The sequence below is a fragment of the Ziziphus jujuba genome, chromosome 7 (genome assembly GCF_031755915.1).
Source record: "Ziziphus jujuba cultivar Dongzao chromosome 7, ASM3175591v1".
NCBI lineage: Eukaryota > Viridiplantae > Streptophyta > Magnoliopsida > Rosales > Rhamnaceae > Ziziphus > Ziziphus jujuba.
In genome coordinates this window covers 11,215,638-11,235,094 of record NC_083385.1, presented here as the reverse complement: position 1 = coordinate 11,235,094, position 19,457 = coordinate 11,215,638, and the positions used below count along the sequence as shown (strand labels likewise).

At 30.4% G+C, this 19,457-nt stretch overlaps 2 protein-coding genes across 2 annotated transcripts; both read left to right on the top strand.

Annotated features, from left to right (window-relative positions):
* Positions 1-1,824: 1,824 nt before the first annotated feature.
* On the top strand, positions 1,825-3,682 carry LOC107410582 (patatin-like protein 3). The gene is made up of 5 exons (XM_048479884.2): positions 1,825-2,011; positions 2,169-2,350; positions 2,542-2,890; positions 3,019-3,309; positions 3,458-3,682. The coding sequence occupies exons 1-5, from the start codon at positions 1,898-1,900 to the stop codon at positions 3,680-3,682; spliced, it is 1,161 nt and encodes a 386-aa protein (XP_048335841.2). The 5' UTR covers positions 1,825-1,897.
* Positions 3,683-7,375: 3,693 nt separating this feature from the next.
* Positions 7,376-9,429, top strand: LOC107424763 (patatin-like protein 2). Its single transcript, XM_048479557.2, has 6 exons — positions 7,376-7,589; positions 7,675-7,856; positions 8,019-8,205; positions 8,322-8,483; positions 8,615-8,920; positions 9,014-9,429. The coding sequence occupies exons 1-6, from the start codon at positions 7,479-7,481 to the stop codon at positions 9,230-9,232; spliced, it is 1,167 nt and encodes a 388-aa protein (XP_048335514.1). The 5' UTR covers positions 7,376-7,478; the 3' UTR covers positions 9,233-9,429.
* Positions 9,430-19,457: the final 10,028 nt, after the last annotated feature.

The following is a 19,457-nucleotide window of genomic DNA, read 5'->3' as shown; positions in this document are numbered from 1 at the left end:
TTTCTTTTTTCTTCTTTTTTGAATTCATGGATCAATTGAAAGTTTTCAACTGAATGGCTCATCGGGCTGCCTAAACTGGGTTCTGAGAAGTCTTGGACGTGGCCCATTGTCAAATTTCATTCACTTGGAGGCATATGCTTTGTTTCCGAATAATTATTATTATATTATTGTTTTAAACTTTTCAGCAAAATCATTAACAAACAAAACGAGTAAATATTCATATAGACAGCGATGCATGCGAGCATAGAAGGTGGAAGGGTATTCACCGAAAAAACAAAATAGAAGTTAGAAGGGTTTGTTATGTATAAATGTCTTTTTTAAAACATTTAAACTAAAAATTATTTTCTAAATCTAATTAATTAATGATATGTCAATTATATTTTTTTTCTTCAAAATATATATATATATATTTTTATAAAGATTGCTTTTTAGTGGATTTTTTTTTTTTTTTTTGTGTTATTAAAATACTTGATTTGTCTAATACCCTCCACAAACAGACATATGCTTTTTTTTTTTTTCACAGCTTGATAGAATTATTAAACCAAGGTTTAAAATATTGGTAATTTTCATAATATTTCTCCATAATTTACTATGATACACTCCTTATGGTAACATCAATTAATATATATATTTATAATTTATATAGTTAAATTAATAAGGTATTGATTAATTAAAAATATCCTATAATTTCAATAATAACCAGTACTCAAGAAAAAGGATTAAAAATATAAAGTAATTATCAACCGTGTGATTGATTTAAAATAAAAAATAAAAAATTTCATTGAAGAGAGTAACGCTAATTCAAAAAAACTAACTCGGATTTCATTATTCCAAAACAAGAACAGAACCAGATAAACTGAATCCTGATTGGCTGGATGAGACTTCTAATAGGCTATTTTTTTTGCGAGCTGCATTAAACTTGAGTGCTCAGTTCTGTGAGATCAGTCCTGACAAACACAACAAAAGTGGAAAAAAAAAAGTTTTTGTTCCCTAAAAATAAAATAAAATCCACCACCAATTCTGATTCGAGTAAATGAATAATCCCACTTGTCCAATTTTATATAAAATTAACAATCACAATATCACATGTCGCAATCAAAATCAAAATCAAACCTGTCGAAGTCAAATGATCGAAAAGAGTCCACTATGTACGGGAAAGGTTGGTGGAAAGCAATTGAAAAAGCGTAGACAGTCGTGGCGGCTAACATGTATCTGCCAAGCAAGCTAGGTACGCTGTCGTTTTATTACAACCAGAAAGCTGTTGAACGAATATAGGAATTCTTTATGAAGAAAAATTAAGGTCCATAAAGTTCTTCAAAACTAATTAATAAACCACGCAGGTCCAAAACATATAATATATTAGATTATAAGATTACCTTAGCTTGTTTCTTAGAAGCTTGATATTTGCCATGTTGACCCAGCAGAATTATTATTTCTCGTTGCTTGAAGAGGGTCACCAACTCGGAGGAGCTGAGTTTGACGTAAAATACATTTTCTTATAGATGAATCAGTCAATGAAGGCACCAGGCAGGGCACGCACACATATATACAAAATTGGTACATAAGAGTTAAAAGAATAATTTATGGCATTAAACAAGAATAGCAGACTTGACCAAGTTTTACTATTATATATTATTTTTATAGGGGAAAAAAAAAATGTTACTTAATTTGAAGCAGGACAAGAATGATTTAAACTTTGGCGTACTGTCGAGATGCATGAATCAGCCAGCCTAAGAGTTGGAAAATGCAGCTATAAATATTCCAAACTGGATAGAAAATTTACATCAACATCATCAATTGTGATCATAAGTTCTGAGAGTTGGTATTAGTTCTCTGATAAAGACGTGACAGAATCGTTCAAATTAATTTAATTTCAGAAACTTCTATTTGAATCAAAATGGTGAGTGGTATTTCACAGGGAGAGATGGTAACTGTTTTGAGCATTGATGGAGGTGGCATTAGAGGCATAATTCCTGGCACTCTATTGGCCTTTCTCGAATCCAAGCTTCAGGTATTATACATATATGACTCTATAGATCTTATCAGCTATATATATATATATATATATATATATAATCTTCCTTTTTTTTTTTTTTTTTTTTTTTTTGGTTTTTCCCATATGTTTGATCATAATTTGGTGAGAATGTGAATGTGGTTGATTTTGTTAGGAGTTGGATGGAGCCGATGCAAGAATTGCAGATTATTTTGACATTATAGCAGGAACAAGCACAGGTGGGATTGTAACCACCATTCTTACAGCTCCAAACAAGGACAACCGACCCTTGTTTTGTGCAAAGGACGTCAACGCCTTCTATTTGGAACACACTCCTAAGATTTTCCCTCAGAATAAGTAAGTTGCATAATTAATTGCAGTGAATTTACTACTAATTAAAGACATGAGAAATCAATTATTTAATTAAAACATGAAAATTTAACTCGTAAAGCTTATAAAATAGTAACACATTAATTTTCTTATAAAAATGTATTAATGTCCTTTGCTAAAAGAAATTTCTGGAATGGATGTTTCTGCGGAATATTCAGTCAAACGAACATCCTTTCAATGATAACAAGTTTCTTGAGTGGGGGTCCAAAATACAACGGCAAGTACTTGCGCTCGTTGCTGAAGACCATGCTAGGCGGCCTCAGTCTCAAACAGACCTTGACAAACGTGGTCATACCAGCTTTTGATATCAAACGTCTTCAACCTGTGATTTTCTCAACCAATGATGCAAAAGCAAATGCTGCAAAAGATGCACAACTTTCAGATGTCTGCATAGGAACCTCTGCAGCTCCAACTTTTCTTCCAGCACATTACTTCCAGACCAAGGACAATGAAGGAAAGCCTCACCGTTTCGATCTCATTGATGGTGCAGTTGCGGCAAACAATCCTGTAAGCAATTTACCCAAAAAAAAAATGGTTAAAAGAGTTGATTAATAATGAAATTGTATTTCTATGCATTTATTCATAATGAATAATCAATAACTAGTACTGACTATTTGATGCAACGAGAATTTCAGACAATGATGGCCATAAGCGAAATTTCACGAAGCAAACATTTGCCGGACATAGCACCGATAATGAACAGCAAAAGGATGCTAGTGCTGTCATTGGGCACAGGTGCAGCCAAGAATGAAGAGAAGTACAGTGCAGATCAGGCGTCGGAGTGGGGTTTGCTTGGTTGGCTCTATGACGATGGAAACACACCCATTTTAGACGTTTATTCAGATGCAAATTCCGACATGGTTGATATTCATGTATCCTCTCTCTTCCACTCCTTCAATAGCCACAAAAATTACCTCCGTATTCAGGTACCATTGATTCATTCATCAATTGTAACAAATGGCAGAACTCTATATCAATATTATAAACTATTTCTTTTATCTTTTATGGATTTTTTTTTTCTTAATTAAGATAATTGAAAACATATTTATGAGATTATATATATGGATTAAACAGGATGACACATTGACCGGGGATGAGGTATCGGTAGATATGGCAACGGAGAAGAATCTGAAGAGGCTTGTGGAGATTGGTGAGAGCCTGTTGAAGAAGCCAGTTTCCAGAGTGAATTTGGAAACTGGAAAATACGAGCCGATCCTTGGAGAAGGAACAAATGCAGAAGCTCTTGCCCGTTTTGCCAAACTTCTGTCCCAAGAGAGAAAGCTTAGACAGCAAAAATGAGTTTTTTTATTTTTTATTTTTTTATTTTTTTTGGTGGGTCCATTTTGTAACGTTTATTTCTTTATTTCTTTAATTATTTTTTAATCTGAAATTGTAACGTCAGCTCTTTTTGTAAATTTTGAACAATAAATTAATCATGTTTGATGATTCATGGTTACTATAAAAAGTTTTGTACTAAAGTGGTTCAATAGACAAATCCAAATCCTTCCCTTGTTCTTATTTGTATATGTTTGTGTATACTTGTTTTACTATATATATATATATATATACACACACACACACACACTCTCTTAAAAATTTAAATATTGGAATTTTTTTTTAAATGATAAAAACAATTTAAATATTGAAAGATTTTCTTTTAAATGACAAAATGGTTTTATATCAAATTATTGAATTAGCAAATGACTATTGGAATTGAAAAATAAACACAGACAACGGATAAAAAAATAAAATAAAAAGATTTACTTACATAGCGTAGAGTCAACATGGAATTCCAATCCAATAAAAAATATCAAGAAGTGAGAATTAGGTATTCTTTCAAAAAAACAAAAAAAAAGGAAAAAAAAAGAAAAAAGAATCTGATTCCAATATTAATTGCTTAATCATTGCAGAGTGGGTATATACATATATATATAAATAATAAATAAAAATAATCATGTAAAGTAGGTGGCCAACAGTGGACCCAATCCTCCAACCATCTAGACTGGGCTTGGATACTCCTTAATCTAATCTTCTTCTTCTTCCGCTGAAAAAAAAAAAAAAAAAAAAAAAAGGGTCTTATTTATTGGATAAAAGAAGAACAGCAAACATCAGCCCGTATGGCAGGAAGCAACCAATTACGTCCCCTTTCCATTCAAAATTCATAAAACTCTAAAATAAAATGCTTATAGAGCTAACTCACGAGCTATTTGATTTGTTTCTATATGAGAAAAATTAAACACATCCAAAATTTACAGGAAGCTAACAAACTTTTAATATCATCCACCAGTTAACAATTGACACCATACGAGATACTAGAATCCAGTAAATAGGTTAATAGCTGATTGTAAATCATTAACTATTTCATCCCTCCCAAATCCTTGACTGGTCAAAACCATCTATAAAAGGCCAACCAATCGACTGAATGAACACGAGTCTCTAAGTCAAGCTTCATATATATATATATGTAAACATATAAATGAAGAATTCTTTAGTGAGGGAATCTTTGATTTAATTAAATTAGAGCGTTTATGTGCACAAATACTTATTGATTGGTTGCTTTATCAATTATGATTTAAATTAAATTTGAAAACCTAATATGACAAGTCTAATTATTAAGTTTTTCTCTCTTTGTTGGGACACAGCTAAAAGACTCTACTGAAAAAAAAAAGAGAAAAAAAGAAGAAGATAAATGATGAAGCTTGTTTGTCCCTTAAATTCTCAATTTTTTTTTTCTCTTTTGATAGAAAAAAGAAAAAAAATTGATTAATTAAAATAGCTTAAAAAATAAAAAAACAAAGAGAAAAATTCCTAATAATATCCATTTAGTTTGAAAATGCAAATAGTGCATGCTCTACTTTTTCTCATCATACGTATAAAACCTTGGAGGAAAAAAAGAAAAAAGAAAAAAGAAAAAGAAGCCCAATGAAAAAACATTTAACCCGTGATTATGAAAAATATAGTCATTGAACACCTGCGTGATGACTAGTACTCTTGAATAATAATCTGGAAAAAGTAAGCTAGCCTCCTTATAGGAAAAAAAAAATAAAAAAAGAAGTATTAAATATATATATATATATATATATATATTGTTTTTAAAGATATTAAAAAACAATATTTTATTGCAAAATAATATAACATACTTGTAATCTATATGCATATAGATTTGTTTTATTTTGGTGACCGTTTTAGTTAAGTTTATATAGTTTGTTAAGTAAACTGAATGCAAAAGCTGGAGAAAAAGTTCCCAACAGGAGCTTCGATCCTTCACGTAAAAGAAGAAAAATTGAAATCCAACGAGGAACATAGAACACGGAAGTACTGCACAAATGTACAAGACTGAGGGAACAAAACCATGGTAAAAACTTTTGTAGGGTTCAGGAATTTGCTATAAGCCATGCCAACAGAAGCAGCACATCCGAAATTCATATGCCAAAACATATATTCAATTACAATTAAAATATATAAAACTATGTTAATTCAGCAAAAAAAAAAACAAGTATTAAGACATCTTAATTTTCTCAATAAATAAATAAATAAATAAATAAAATTACAAAATAATAAACGTAATTATGATTTTTGTCATTGAAAACGGGAAATTAAAAAATTAGGAAGCGTATGGATTTGGTATGGGGGGGAGGGGCGGGCATTGCGCTCATCCGTTTTCTCTCTATCCAATAGAAATCAATAAATTAGTCTAAAAATCAAATGGTAGAAGGGGGGCCCACTAGTTACTGGAAGAGTTTTGGTTGGTCGAAATTTGCGAGCTTTTGGTTAGGGGGCTGCTGATTGGAGCGTTTGGGCGTCTGATTTGAACTTCAAAGTCTGTTGACTCGCCAAACAATGAAGCTGTCCTATTTGATCATTTCAGAAAGCATATTATAATAATTAATGTGATTACCCCCAAATTACTGTTCTATATTATGCATTATATAATTTTTTTCAAAAAAAAAAAAAAAAATGGAGGACATGTGATATTTTATATTTTTAAATTTACTTTTGGTGACGATAAGTGTTCCGTTTTCCAAAAAGAAAAAAGAAAAAATCTAGTTAGTGGTCCGCTTGTATGCTTTTAATTGGTAAATCTGAAATAAAGTTTACTTTCACACTTTCCAAGATTAAAGTCCTTTATCCTTTATTTTTTATTTTTTTATTTTTTATTAAGATTAAAGTCGTTTGGAGATAAATGTTCCTTGATACCTATTAGACATGTTCTAATGTACAATAAATACAATGTGCTTGTCTTATTAAATACACAACGAATCTCTCAAGTTAGATGGTTATTAGTTATTTATCTATTACATATGAGAAAGTATTATATGTATGATTATTAGCAAAAATGGAAAAAAATGTATTATATGTACGATTATAACATTTTAAATGTAAATTTTATTACTATTATTTTTTAATTATATATAATTATGTGCAACATCATATTGCAATAAAATAAAATATATAAAATATATATAAATATTATTACGTATTTAATAATGAATAACTTAAGTTGTTGGACACTAGCTCACATGTTGTTATAACAACTTTTTAGTTTTGCTTCTATCTTAAAAATCTCAAGTATTAAAGGTGCAACTTGTGGTTTATGATATATGTGATAAATCCTTCAAATTATAGCTGAAAAACAATGAATACAGGCCGGGCTGGTTTCTTGGAAATTGAATTGGTCTTGCGTCTTTTTTTTCATGAAGGACATATAGATAAGGAGGAGATGGTCAGATCTAGAAAAAATACAAAAATATTTTCCAAGTGGCTACTAGCCAATAAATGTCTCAGGCTGCGCATACGCATGGTTAGATAGGGACTAAATAATTCCATGCCATCAAAGAAGAACTGAAGACCTGGACCGATCAAATTAAAATAAAATAAAATAAACGTGGGACTTCCACAGCATGTGAAATTATTAATTTCATGCGAAGGTACATGGATATGAGAAATCTAGAATATTAATGCAGCCTATAAATATTCTACAAATGGTTACGTTTATTCGCATCATAGTGATTTATTGGGAATTAATTTGATAAAAAAGACACCATCACTTTCAATTTATTTAAATTTCAGCAAGTTCTTTTCAATCAAAAATCAAATGGGTAGTTTTCCAAAGGGAAGCAAGGTTACTGTTTTGAGTATTGATGGAGGTGGCATTAGGGGCATAATTCCTGGCACTCTCTTGGACTTTCTTGAATCCAAACTTCAGGTTTGTATATATATATAATATTTTTCATGTCTGATTATATTAAGTGGTCGATTTATATGTATATGTGTACTGCTTGGTTTTGTAGGCGTTGGATGGACCAAATGCAAGACTTGCAGATTATTTCGACGTTATTGCTGGAACAAGCACAGGTGGGTTGGTGACCACCATGCTTGCTGCTCCAAACAAAGATAACCGACCCTTGTATGCGGCAAAAGACATCAACAACTTCTACTTAGAACACTGCCCCAAGATTTTTCCTCAGAAAAAGTAAGTTCCAATATTGCAGCCGTACATCTATCTTAAAAAAAAAAAAAAAAAAAAAATTACTTTGAGAAAATTAATAGCTTAATTTAGTCTGTGAATTTCAATCTGCAAAAATATAATCTTTATTAAAAGAAATTTCTGGGGTGGGTGTTTATGGGGACTCAGTCGGAACAGTTTCCTGACAAAGATAACAAGTTTCTTGAGCTCGGGACCAAAATACGACGGCAAGTACCTGCATTCGCTAACAAAGAACCTGGTCGGCAACCTCACTGTTAAACAGACCCTTACAAATGTTCTCATTCCTACTTTCGATATCAAACGCCTCCAGCCTGTGATTTTCACTTCCAACGAGGTATATAAGTTGATGGAAATTTAATTTAAAAAAAAAAAAATCTTTGGTACTAAATTAATAATTTAATTTATTATACAAAAACAAACAGTAACCAAATAAATTTTGTTGTAAAACAGGCAAAAAGAAATCCAGCAAAAGATGCTCTGCTTTCAGATGTCTGCATCGGAACCTCGGCAGCTCCGACTTTTCTTCCCGCATACTACTTCGAGACCAAAGACATTCACGGAAAGCCTCACACTTTCGATCTCATCGACGGTGGAGTCGCCGCAAATAATCCGGTAACTCATATATAAATATATTTTTTTTCGAAATTCAGTTTTTTTTGGGTGTTGAACTTTTTTTGTTTTTTTTGTATGTATATATATATATATGTGGAGTGACTGAATTTAATTTTGTGAAAATGAAAAAGACAATGATGGCGATCAGCGAAATTTCGAAGGAAATTACGATGAACTACAGCACACAATTCCCAGACTTGGCGCCGATGGACAGCAAAAGAATGCTGGTATTATCATTGGGAACTGGAGCACCGAAGCTTGAGGAGAAATTCAACGCAAAGAAGGCTGCCGAATGGGGTTTGCTTGGTTGGCTGTTTGATGAAGGAAAGACACCCATTTTAGACGTTTACTTCGATGCAAGCTCTGATATGGTCGATATCCATGTCTCCACTCTCTTCCAGTCCTTCAACAGCAAGAAAAATTACCTCCGTATTCAGGTCTTTTTTTTTTTTTTAATTATTTTTTTAATTCGTATTTTGTTTAATTTCTTAATTTTAACATATATTATTATTATATTAAAAAAATGATAGGATGACACGTTGACCGGTGATGATGCGTCACTTGACATTGCGACGGAGAAGAATCTAAAAAGGCTTGTGGAGATTGGTGAGACACTGTTGAAGAAACCGGTTTCGAGGGTAAATTTGGAAACTGGCAAATATGAGGCAATTGAAGGAGAAGGCACTAATGCTGAAGCTCTTGCCCGTTTTGCCCAACAACTCTCCGAAGAAAGGAAACTCAGACAATAATAATAATAAAAAACAAAAAAAAATAAAAAATAAAAAATAAAAAAATGAAATGTTTTGATTGATTGCCACTTCTCGTTGTTTCTTTTACGTTGCTTTTCAAATCTTGAAGATTGAAGTCGTGCGTTGACGCCTTGTATTGTTTTTGGTTATCGATTAATGTATAATTTATTTTAGCTATATACTTTAAGATTTGTTTATTTTATTAGTTTGTTTGAAAATTTTTATATTTGCAATGTGACACATAACAACATTTAAATTAATAACCATGATTCAACAAAATAATTGTATAAATGCTACAATCCCCGGTGGCTCCGAACATGCCATCACATGTATGTCAACTATATATATATATATATATATGTTAATTCTCAATTTTGCGATTTTATCATAATAACTGATATATATATAACAACTATTCTCGTCCAAAAGAACAAAATTGTATAATATTTTCGCATAAAATTAACATTCTATAAGTTAATATCATCTTAAGAGAAAGATTGTGTTAATGCCATAGAAAAATAATGCAGAGAGTATAAACAGGAAAACATTTCCAGGTAAAAGAAATTCCTTATTATTACAATATATGTATGACAGAGCTTTATAATTCCTCAATATTAGGTAAAATATATTTTGCCTGCTTGAACTTTCACCTATTTATCACCTTACTAGCTTAATTAAAAATTGACAATGTACATTGCTATTTATATTATTGTTTTGTTGTAATTTTACTATAATTCCAAATGGTTGTTTAGGAAGGGTTGATGAAATGACCACAAGTGCATGTCTCATACCAAAACTAACGGCATATGATCGAATAAAAAATTTGTTTGGGTTTCTCTGCTCATAATTACACGGTGATATCATACTAAGAGCCTGCCTAATGCCAAGTCCAAATCAATCCGTTGGATTTACATATTAATTTAAACAATCAATGATACACACAGAAAACGCAATTTCTTCTGCATAGAATATATATATATATGTATAGAAGCTGCGAGTTGTGGGGTGTAAATCGGTGGGGAGAGACAGTGTCAGCAAGTTACAGCTGCTGGTTTATTACTGTTATTAGCACTTGGAAAAAACCAGAGAGACAAAGGGACAAAAAATGGTTGGCGAAAGATAGTGACAACCATATTTGCTCAATTTTTTTTTTTTTTACTTTTGGTAAGTCTCCATTTTTGCTCTCGTCTGGCATGTTAATTCCAATGAAACCAAGACCTAAAAAATTTGATAAACCTTTGTGCAGCAATTGAAGTGAAAATGAGCAGAGGATAGGAAGGAATAGAAGGTTTTTTCTATGGTTTTTGCTTCCCAAACCAACTTTTTCTTCCACCAAATGACCCTGTTTTGGTCATGAGAAGTGCATGCGTGGTCATTCCATCAACTCTCTTTTAACGGCCATTTCAAATTGTAGTAAAATGACAAAAAAACAATTGTATAGGTTGTAATGTGTCAAAATTTTTAATTTAGATGGTAAAATGACAAATAAGTGAAAGTTCAAATAGGTAAAGTATATTTCACCCTTAATATTATAATATATATGATACGGATGCGTGGCAAATAATTTTATAATTGCAAGCTCATTTTGCGGCATACTTGGCATTCAAAACTAAACATATGGGACATTTTTTCACATACAGCCACGGTAACAACAAGGCATTTTGCCTCTAATTTTATATTAGGATTGACTTGGGATAATCCGAAACATAACAAAAAAGACATATAAAAAAATCAAAAAAATCAAAAAATCAAAAAATCAAAACAAAAACAAAAACAAAAACAAGAACGAGACTTGAGTATTATAGTTTATAAATATAGGTATATATAAATAACACAAATAATGATTTTTAAGTAGGCTGCAAAAAGTATGGGCCAAATTCTCAAACTATCTGGACTGGGCTCGTGTCCTCCTTAATTTGAAGACTCTACCCCAAAAGCAAAAGAAAAAAAAGAAAAGAAAAAAAGGCATCTCATATACATTCCGACCAAGAATGTAGTACTTTGCTGAACAAGAATGCAGTACGTTTTCTTTTTTTTTTGGCTTGAAAAGAATGTAGTACTTTTACCTCAATATTTTTACCTAAAGATGAACTACTTTATTCTCGGCAAGCATTTTACTTAAAAGAGACTTTTATCTTGAATACTATGAAGAGGTAATAACATCCATTTAATTTAAAAATGCAAATCGTATGTATGCTACCTTTTTCTTGTCGTATGTGCAAAACATCGGAAATAGAATATTCCTAGTCGTAAATTTTTTTAATTTTTTTAAAAAGAAGGTTAATAAGAAATCATCTAACATCTGCTTATGAAAAAGATAATTAAAATCATTTAACACCTCTGTGATGACTCACGATTAATTTAGAAAAAAGCTAGAAAATATAGATTTATTTTGTACGACAGAAATTTAATATCGAATATTATTTTAAAATAGTAAATTTTGTTCTAGAATTAACACTTTTTCATGAAACATGTCTATATGCTAGATGTGTTATGTTTACCCTGGTGGAAAATCTACTCTCTCAAAATTATATTAGATGTTAAATTCTCATATTATGAAATGAATATAAACCTCTCTATATTAAACTTATATATATATATATATATATATATATATATAATAATTATTTATTTATGATATCCTGATTTTATAAAGTTATAATAAAATTCAAATCAATTAACATTGGTTTATTATAACTTATTTAAACTGTTCAATTACTTTACAAAATCAAAATATCTTAACTATATCAGAATTGTGTATTTATATATTGGTTTTAAAAATGTTAAAATATTTTATTGAAAAAAAAAAATAACATATTTTATTTATAAAATGCATGCCAATGCAATTTGCCAAAACATATACATTCAATCACAATTAAAATAACAGTGCGATAAGACATCAAAAGGAAACTAACAAGTAAAAAACTCCTATTCAATCAACAATGATTTACATCTTCATTTCCTTGAAAGAAGACAAAACTACAAAAAACGTAATTATGATTTTTGCGATTGAAAATGGGAAATGAAAAATTGTATTAAAAAAGAAAAGAAAAGAAAAGAAAGTGGAATTTGTGTAGGAGGACTGCATTCATCCATTTTCTCTCATCCAGTCAAAATCAAAAAATTAGTCTAAAAATCTAATGACAGAAGAGGGATCCACTATAGGTACGGAAAGAATTGGTCGGTGAAATTTGCCAGCCCACTGCCGAAGACGTTGGATAGGTTGGGGGCTGCTGATTTTATTTTATTTTATTTTTTTAGATTGTCTATGTGTATTAATGTAATCTCTTCAATTATTTACTCAATAATATATATTTCTTGTATTTTTTTTTCTTCTCCAAAAATGTTACAATGGCTGTACTTGGAATTTCTTATGCTCTCCTTCTATTCTTTTTTTTTCCCACTTTTCCTCATATTTATAATTTTCCTTCAATGGTTTCAATTGAAGAGAGGGAGATATGATCCTCAAGAAGGAGCAACTCTGTTTCTATTTACAATCCTTCAGTCAAACTCTTAAGTTTTGGAGTTTTTTTTTTCACCATTGTTTACTGCTCCCGAGACTATTCGTTTAGATAATATTAATTATTCTTGATTTGCAAGTGGAGAAGATGAAGACAAAAAGAAAATGAAGTTAAAAAGCAGAGAAGGAAGAGAAAGTGGGTGCAGTGCATGGCTGGATAGACAAGAGAAAAAGTAAAATGCTTTTTCTTTTTTAAATTGAGAGAGGCAGAGGTGGCAAAATTTAATATAAATGCTGGTTGCTTCTTCTTGTTGGTGGGTCGTACCGACTGGATTCCTACGACTGTTCCATAGGAGCTTTTTCTCGTGTGATATGAGCTTCGAAGTCTGTTGTAGCGTGGACTTGCCAACAATGAAGGTTGCCTATTTGATCATTTTGAGGAAGCATAGAGCAAATAATAATTAATTCAGTACTACTCAATTATGATTATTCCCAAGTTGCTGTTCTAAATTATATATTATATATTTTCTTTTTAAAAATATGTGGACTTATGATTTTTATATTTTTATATTTTCTTTTGATGGCAATAAGTGCTCCTCTTGTATGCTTTCAATTCCTAATTCTGAAAACAAAGTTTTCAGTTTCACATTTTTTTTTTTTAAAGGTGAACGTCGTTTATACATAAATGTTCTTTCCAACTTTCTAAGCGACAACCCCAGAGCTGTTGAATATATTATAATAACAATAAATCTAATGTGCAAGCCTTATTAAATATATTACAAAAGAATCTCATAAGTGAGATGGTGAATTATTTTATTATTGATCTATCTACTATATAGGATTTTGATTGGCTGTGAACGTAATTTATTTTGGTTGGCTGTGAAATAATTCCTTTAAAATATATATGCTGACATAAGAAATATTAAAGATGATGAGGTTACAAGCATTAAAGTTTTTAAGTTTTGAAGAACTAGATACAAAACTTTTTTTTAGCTGAACAAAAAACTAGATACAAAACTTAGTAATGATATAACACTCTCATATATGTGAAGCCATGGATTCAAAAATTCCTAATAAAGTTGCAACTTGTTCACCTAAACTTTTAGAATATATATACATGGAGAAATTTTTCGATATACAATGTATATCAGGGTGGAATCCACGTTGGCACACATGACCATTAAAAATATACCATATATACTATCATATCCTAATCATTTTAAAAAGTCCACATCAACTTTTTTTATATCATAAACACCGTTTACTCTCAGTTATCCCTTTTATTTATTTTATTTTTTCTCCTCTTTCATTTATGTTTCACTCATCGGCAATATTCTTTTTTATTATTTTTTTCTCCTCTTCCATTTATGTTTCACATAGAATCCTCTGTTATTCCCGCCATATTTGATCTTTTCTCATCTACATCAATCGTTCGCTGTCTCTCTAGATCATGCTAGGCAAAATCTTAATGTCCTCTACTTAGGGTTTTCAAATTCTGCCCTTTTTCATTGATATTCCAATCTCTTTCTCTCTTGCTCTCGATCGCTTGCTTTTTTTTTTTTTTTTCCTTTGACAAGCCATTCCATCTCTTCCAAATGGGACTCTCTTTCTCCAAATAGTCCAAATTCCAAGACATCCCAATCTTATCCTCCTCCTTTGATTCAACATATCATCAGTTCCAAAATTTAACCAAGAGAAACCAAGAATCGTTCAATCCAACCCCATCAACGCCAAAACCACCAGGGCTCAAATAGAGAGTTCCCTCTTCTCCAAAAAGGGATTAAAAAAAAACAAAAAAAGTCCACCCTTCTCAAAGTTTATAACTTTGCCAAACTTCAAAAAATCTAAATACTATTTATACTCCTCAAATACAACACTTCTTGCCCTCTCTCTTTTGGCGAAGAGACCTCCGCTCCATATCTATTGAATCAGCTCTGCCAAGAAGACTACTGCTTATACAAACAGGCATCAAGCTGTCCTTTATTTACATCCAGTTGTCCTCTATTTACACCCTCGATAAAGAACTAGGAAGGGGCCAATTTGGGATCACCCATCTTTGTACATAGAAGGCGACGGGTAAAAAGTATGCATGCAAGTCTATCGCCAGAAGGAAGCTTGTGACGAACAAGGATGTTAAGGATGTTAGGAGGGAAATTCAGATAAGACGATCTAAAATGGTGGGGAATGGAAATCTTTGATTTTTTGGGGCAAATGATGAACTGAAGTGAAAGAAAGTGGAAGAGGAGAAAAAGAAATTAAAAAAATGAAAAAAAATGAAAAGGGTAATAGAAATTAAATGACGTTTATTATATGAAGGAAGGTTATGTAGATTTTTTAAAATGATTAAAATATGATAATATATATATATGGTATTTTTTTATTGGTCATGTGCACCATTTTGGATTCCACCTTGGTATACATTGTGTACAGAAAAATTTTTCATATACATGATACAAGCTTCAAATTTGTACTATCAAAGTGAAAAACATTGATTGCCGGGCTAGTTTTGGAAGTTAAATTGGTCTTGCTTTCTATTTTTCATGAGAGACACATAGACAAGGAGAGATCGTTAGAGATTGTATTCTTGCCACGGAACTAAAATAAAGATTGTATACTTTATGATAAATAGCATGAAATAAAAAGTGAAATTTTAAAAAAGTTTTTTAATAACAGTTTTTTTATACGAATTATTTTTTAAATATCATATAATTAGTGGCATGTAACATGGAAACATATACAACATTAAATTAAATCAATATAATATTAAAATAAAAGCGATTTTATTTCTCCACATTGAATTTATATAGCTAGTTCTCATGTCATTATATAATATTTGAAATATAATTTATATACAAACCAAAACAAAAAAAAAAAAAATAGAGCAATTAAATGTTTATAGAAAAAAAAAAAGAATAAAAAGAATGAATATAGAATGTTGTTGGATAAAACTCACCATTTATCTTAAAAGATGTTATTTATCATTAAAAATATGCTATTTATTTCAAGTAGCCAATAAATGTCCAAGTCTGAGCACGAGCAGTGTAAAATAAGGCCTAAATTATTGCATGCAATGAAAGAAGAATTGAAGACTTGGATTAAACACATTGAAGTAAAATAAACGTGACCTTTCACAGGATATGAAATTATTGATCTAAAATCTGGTTTTGCGAAGTTACAGGGATACGAGAAAGCTAGAATGAAGCCTATAAATATCCTACACATGGTTATGTTTATTGCAGCATCATAGAATTTTATTGGAATTAATATTTAGCTAAAAGACGTCACACACTTACAATTTCTTTCAATTTTAGCAAGTTCTTTTCGATCAAAAGTAAATGGCTATAGTGTTCCTAAGGGAACCAAGGTTACCATTTTGAGTATTGATGAAGGTTGCATTAGGGGCATAATTTCTGGCATTCTCTTAGCCTTTCTTGAATCCCAACTTCAGGTACTATATATATATATATATATATTTTTTTTTTTTCTTTTCATGTTTGATTATATAGTGGTCAATTCATATATATATATATATATATATAAATATATATAAATATAAACTCGGTTTCGTAGGCGTTGGATGGATCAAATGCAAGACTCGCAGATTATTTTGACGTTATTGCTGGAACAAGCACAGGTGGGTGAGTGACCACCATGCTCACTGCTCCCAACAAGGATAATCGACCCCTCTATGCTGCTAAGGACATTAGTAACTTCTACTTGGAGCACACCCCCAAGATTTTTCCTCGGGCAGAGTAAGTTCCATTGCAGCCGTACAAAAAAAAAATAATAATCTAGTCAAAACATTTTTATTTTATAAATTCATGGTACAGTAAAAAAAATTAAAATGATTGATTTATTCTTATTGATTTGAATATATCATAATTTTATGAAATTAAAATATCCTAACTGCATTAAAACTATATATATATATATATATTATTAATGTTAGGATTATTAATAGCCATATATGTTTATCTAACGTTAGGATATAATTATGGGATTGTAATTGATTTTATTGTATAGCTTCCTTATATAGTTCGGTTTCTCATGTATATATACTTGCTGTATTACATTCAAAGAAATACACAATAATACAATTTTCACATCTTTGATTTGTTTAATCATATTTATTATCTTGATCTAGAGAAAGTAACCAAGTGTTCATGTGGCAATTAACATTTACTGGATTCTAATGTCTCCTATGGTGTCAATTGTTACACAGTGGATGATATATATTATAAGTTTGTTAGCTTTTGGTAAAAACTTTAAATGTATTTTTTCTCATAGAGAAACAAACTGAATAACTTAATGAATCAGTTTAATATGCACTTTTTTAATGTATTTTGAATTCAGAAAGGAAAGGGGACCTAATTGATTACTTTCTATAATGCAACACTTAATTATCTTTTGTTGGAATGTTTATCTCTTACATAAATCACTCTTTTTGATCGTCTACATAAATCACTATTTTTGCATAGATCACTCTTAGGCATTAAAAAAAAAAAAAAAAATCTCTTTCAGGCTCTCACTTTTCTAATTTTTTTTTTTTATGATTTAAATCTTTTTAATGCCATATTTTATGTATTTCCATTTGAGTCCAGTTTTTCTCTTCTAATATCACAATTTTTTGAAATGAATGTTAAGATCTCCATTTATATATAGTCTGTACGATCAAGTTACTCTTTTTATTTTTAAAATATTTGTATTGAAACTAATTATTTTGATAGATTCTTAATATTTTTGAAGTAAAGTTTTACAAAATTAATCAGGTTTTATTATTCTTCTATCAATTACTTAATATTTAAACTTTTATTAATTTTTTGATTAATTCTATTATATATATCTATATATCCAAACATGGAAAAAAAAATTAAAAAGCTAATCTACAAAATTCGCCTAAAGCCCGAAAATTCTAGGACAGGCCCATTTTCTCTCAATCCATTAAATGCAGTCAAAATCAATAAATTATTTACCAAAACAAAAAAAAGGAAGACAAAATCAATAAATTAGTCTAAAATCTAATGATAGAAGAGAGGGATCCTAGGTACGGAAAGAGTTGTCGCTGGAATTTGCCAGCCAATCGCGAAGACTTTAGATGGGTTAGGGGGCTGCTGATTGGAATATGGGCTGTGTGATAGGACGAAAGCTTATAACACTACTTTGGAAGTTGTTAAAGTGGTGAGACCCACCAACAGCAAAATGACAGCACATCAAACTACCACTTTTGTCCTTTCTACGTATCGTCAATCAAAAAAAAAAAAAAAAAAAACATTTAACTTTTTCTCTTTTCCATCAGCAATTGTGCGCTCCACTGTTTTACCTTCAATTCTCTTCTCATCTTCGTCTTCATCTTCCCTTCACCCGCAAATCAAAAAAAGAAATTTTTTTTTTTTAATGGATTCTAGTTGATTGGGCATTTATGTATTGCTTTCCTTTTTATATATATATTTTTTCTACAAAACAATTAGTAAGAATTTTTTTTTAAAAAAAATGGATTTTTCTTGTTAGATTGTCTATGTGTTATGTAATCTCTTCAATAATTTACTCAACTATATATATTTCTTGTCATCTTTTCTTAATTAATTTTTTTCTTCTCCGAAAATCTTACAATGGGTGTACTTGGAATTTCTTTTGCTTTCCTTTCTCTTCTTTTTTTCCCCACTTTTACTCATATTTATAATTTTCATTCAATGGTTTCAATTGAAGAGATAAAGATAGATATGATCTTCAACAACGACCAACACTGTTTTTATTTACGTACATCACATAATGTTACTCTTGATTTGCAAGTGGGGAAGCGGAAGACAAAAAGAAAATAAAAGTTAAAAAGCAGATAAGGAAGAGATAGTGGGTGCAGTGCACTGGCTTGGATGGAAAAAAGAGAGAAAGTAAAATGCTTGTTTTCAATTGAGACATATGGAGTCGGGCAGAGATGGCAATTTGACATGCTGGTTGCTTCTTAATGTCTGTGGGTCGCACCAACTGGATTCCTAGGACTGTCCATGTAAGTGTTTCTCGTGTGATATGAACTTCAAAGTCCCTTGTAGCGTGGACTCGCCAACAATGACGCTGGCCTATTTGATCATTTTGAGGATGCATGTAGCAAGTAATTATTAATTCATTACCACTCAATTATGATTCCTCCCAAACTACTGGTCTATATTTATATATTAAATATTTTCTTTTTAAAAATAATCGGATATGTGATTTTTATATTTTTTTTATATTTTTTCTTTTGATGACAATAAGTAGTCATCTTTTTTTTTTTTTTTTTGATAAACGACAATAAGTGTTCATCTTGTATGCTTTTAAATCGGAAAACAAAATTAACTTTCACATTTTTAACATGAAAGTGGCTTATAGATAAATGTTCTTTACAACTTTCTAAACCACGTCCTCTGTCAGCCTAGTGAGGGATTTTCACTCAACTTAAAATTCGAACCTTGGACTAGAAAGTGAACCTTCAATAAATTATCACTAAGCTAAACCTATGAGTACACAAGCATTAAAGGTTGTAAGTTCCTAAAAACTAGATTCAAAACTTAGAAATAATATTACACTCTTACATATGTGAGGTATTGGATTTAAATAACCTCAATAATACATATATATATATATATATATAATCAGTTTCAAATAAGATTTACATAACTTTATTAAACCTAGATTTATATTTGAGAACCGTTTATTACATTAAATTTTATGATTTAAAATTTAAAAAATAATTAAATATAAGTTCAGTGACATACTAAAATTATATTTAAA

Excerpts from the sequence above, each read along its gene's own strand:
- LOC107410582 (XM_048479884.2), top strand. The coding sequence starts at position 1,898 with ATGGTGAGTGGTATTTCACAGGGAGAGATGGTAACTGTTTTGAGCATT. Across the intron at positions 2,012-2,168 it reads TTCTCGAATCCAAGCTTCAG|GAGTTGGATGGAGCCGATGC; the intron begins GTATTATACATA and ends TGATTTTGTTAG. Across the intron at positions 2,891-3,018 it reads CAGTTGCGGCAAACAATCCT|ACAATGATGGCCATAAGCGA; the intron begins GTAAGCAATTTA and ends CGAGAATTTCAG.
- LOC107424763 (XM_048479557.2), top strand. The coding sequence starts at position 7,479 with ATGGGTAGTTTTCCAAAGGGAAGCAAGGTTACTGTTTTGAGTATTGAT. Across the intron at positions 8,206-8,321 it reads TGATTTTCACTTCCAACGAG|GCAAAAAGAAATCCAGCAAA; the intron begins GTATATAAGTTG and ends GTTGTAAAACAG. Across the intron at positions 8,484-8,614 it reads GAGTCGCCGCAAATAATCCG|ACAATGATGGCGATCAGCGA; the intron begins GTAACTCATATA and ends AAAATGAAAAAG.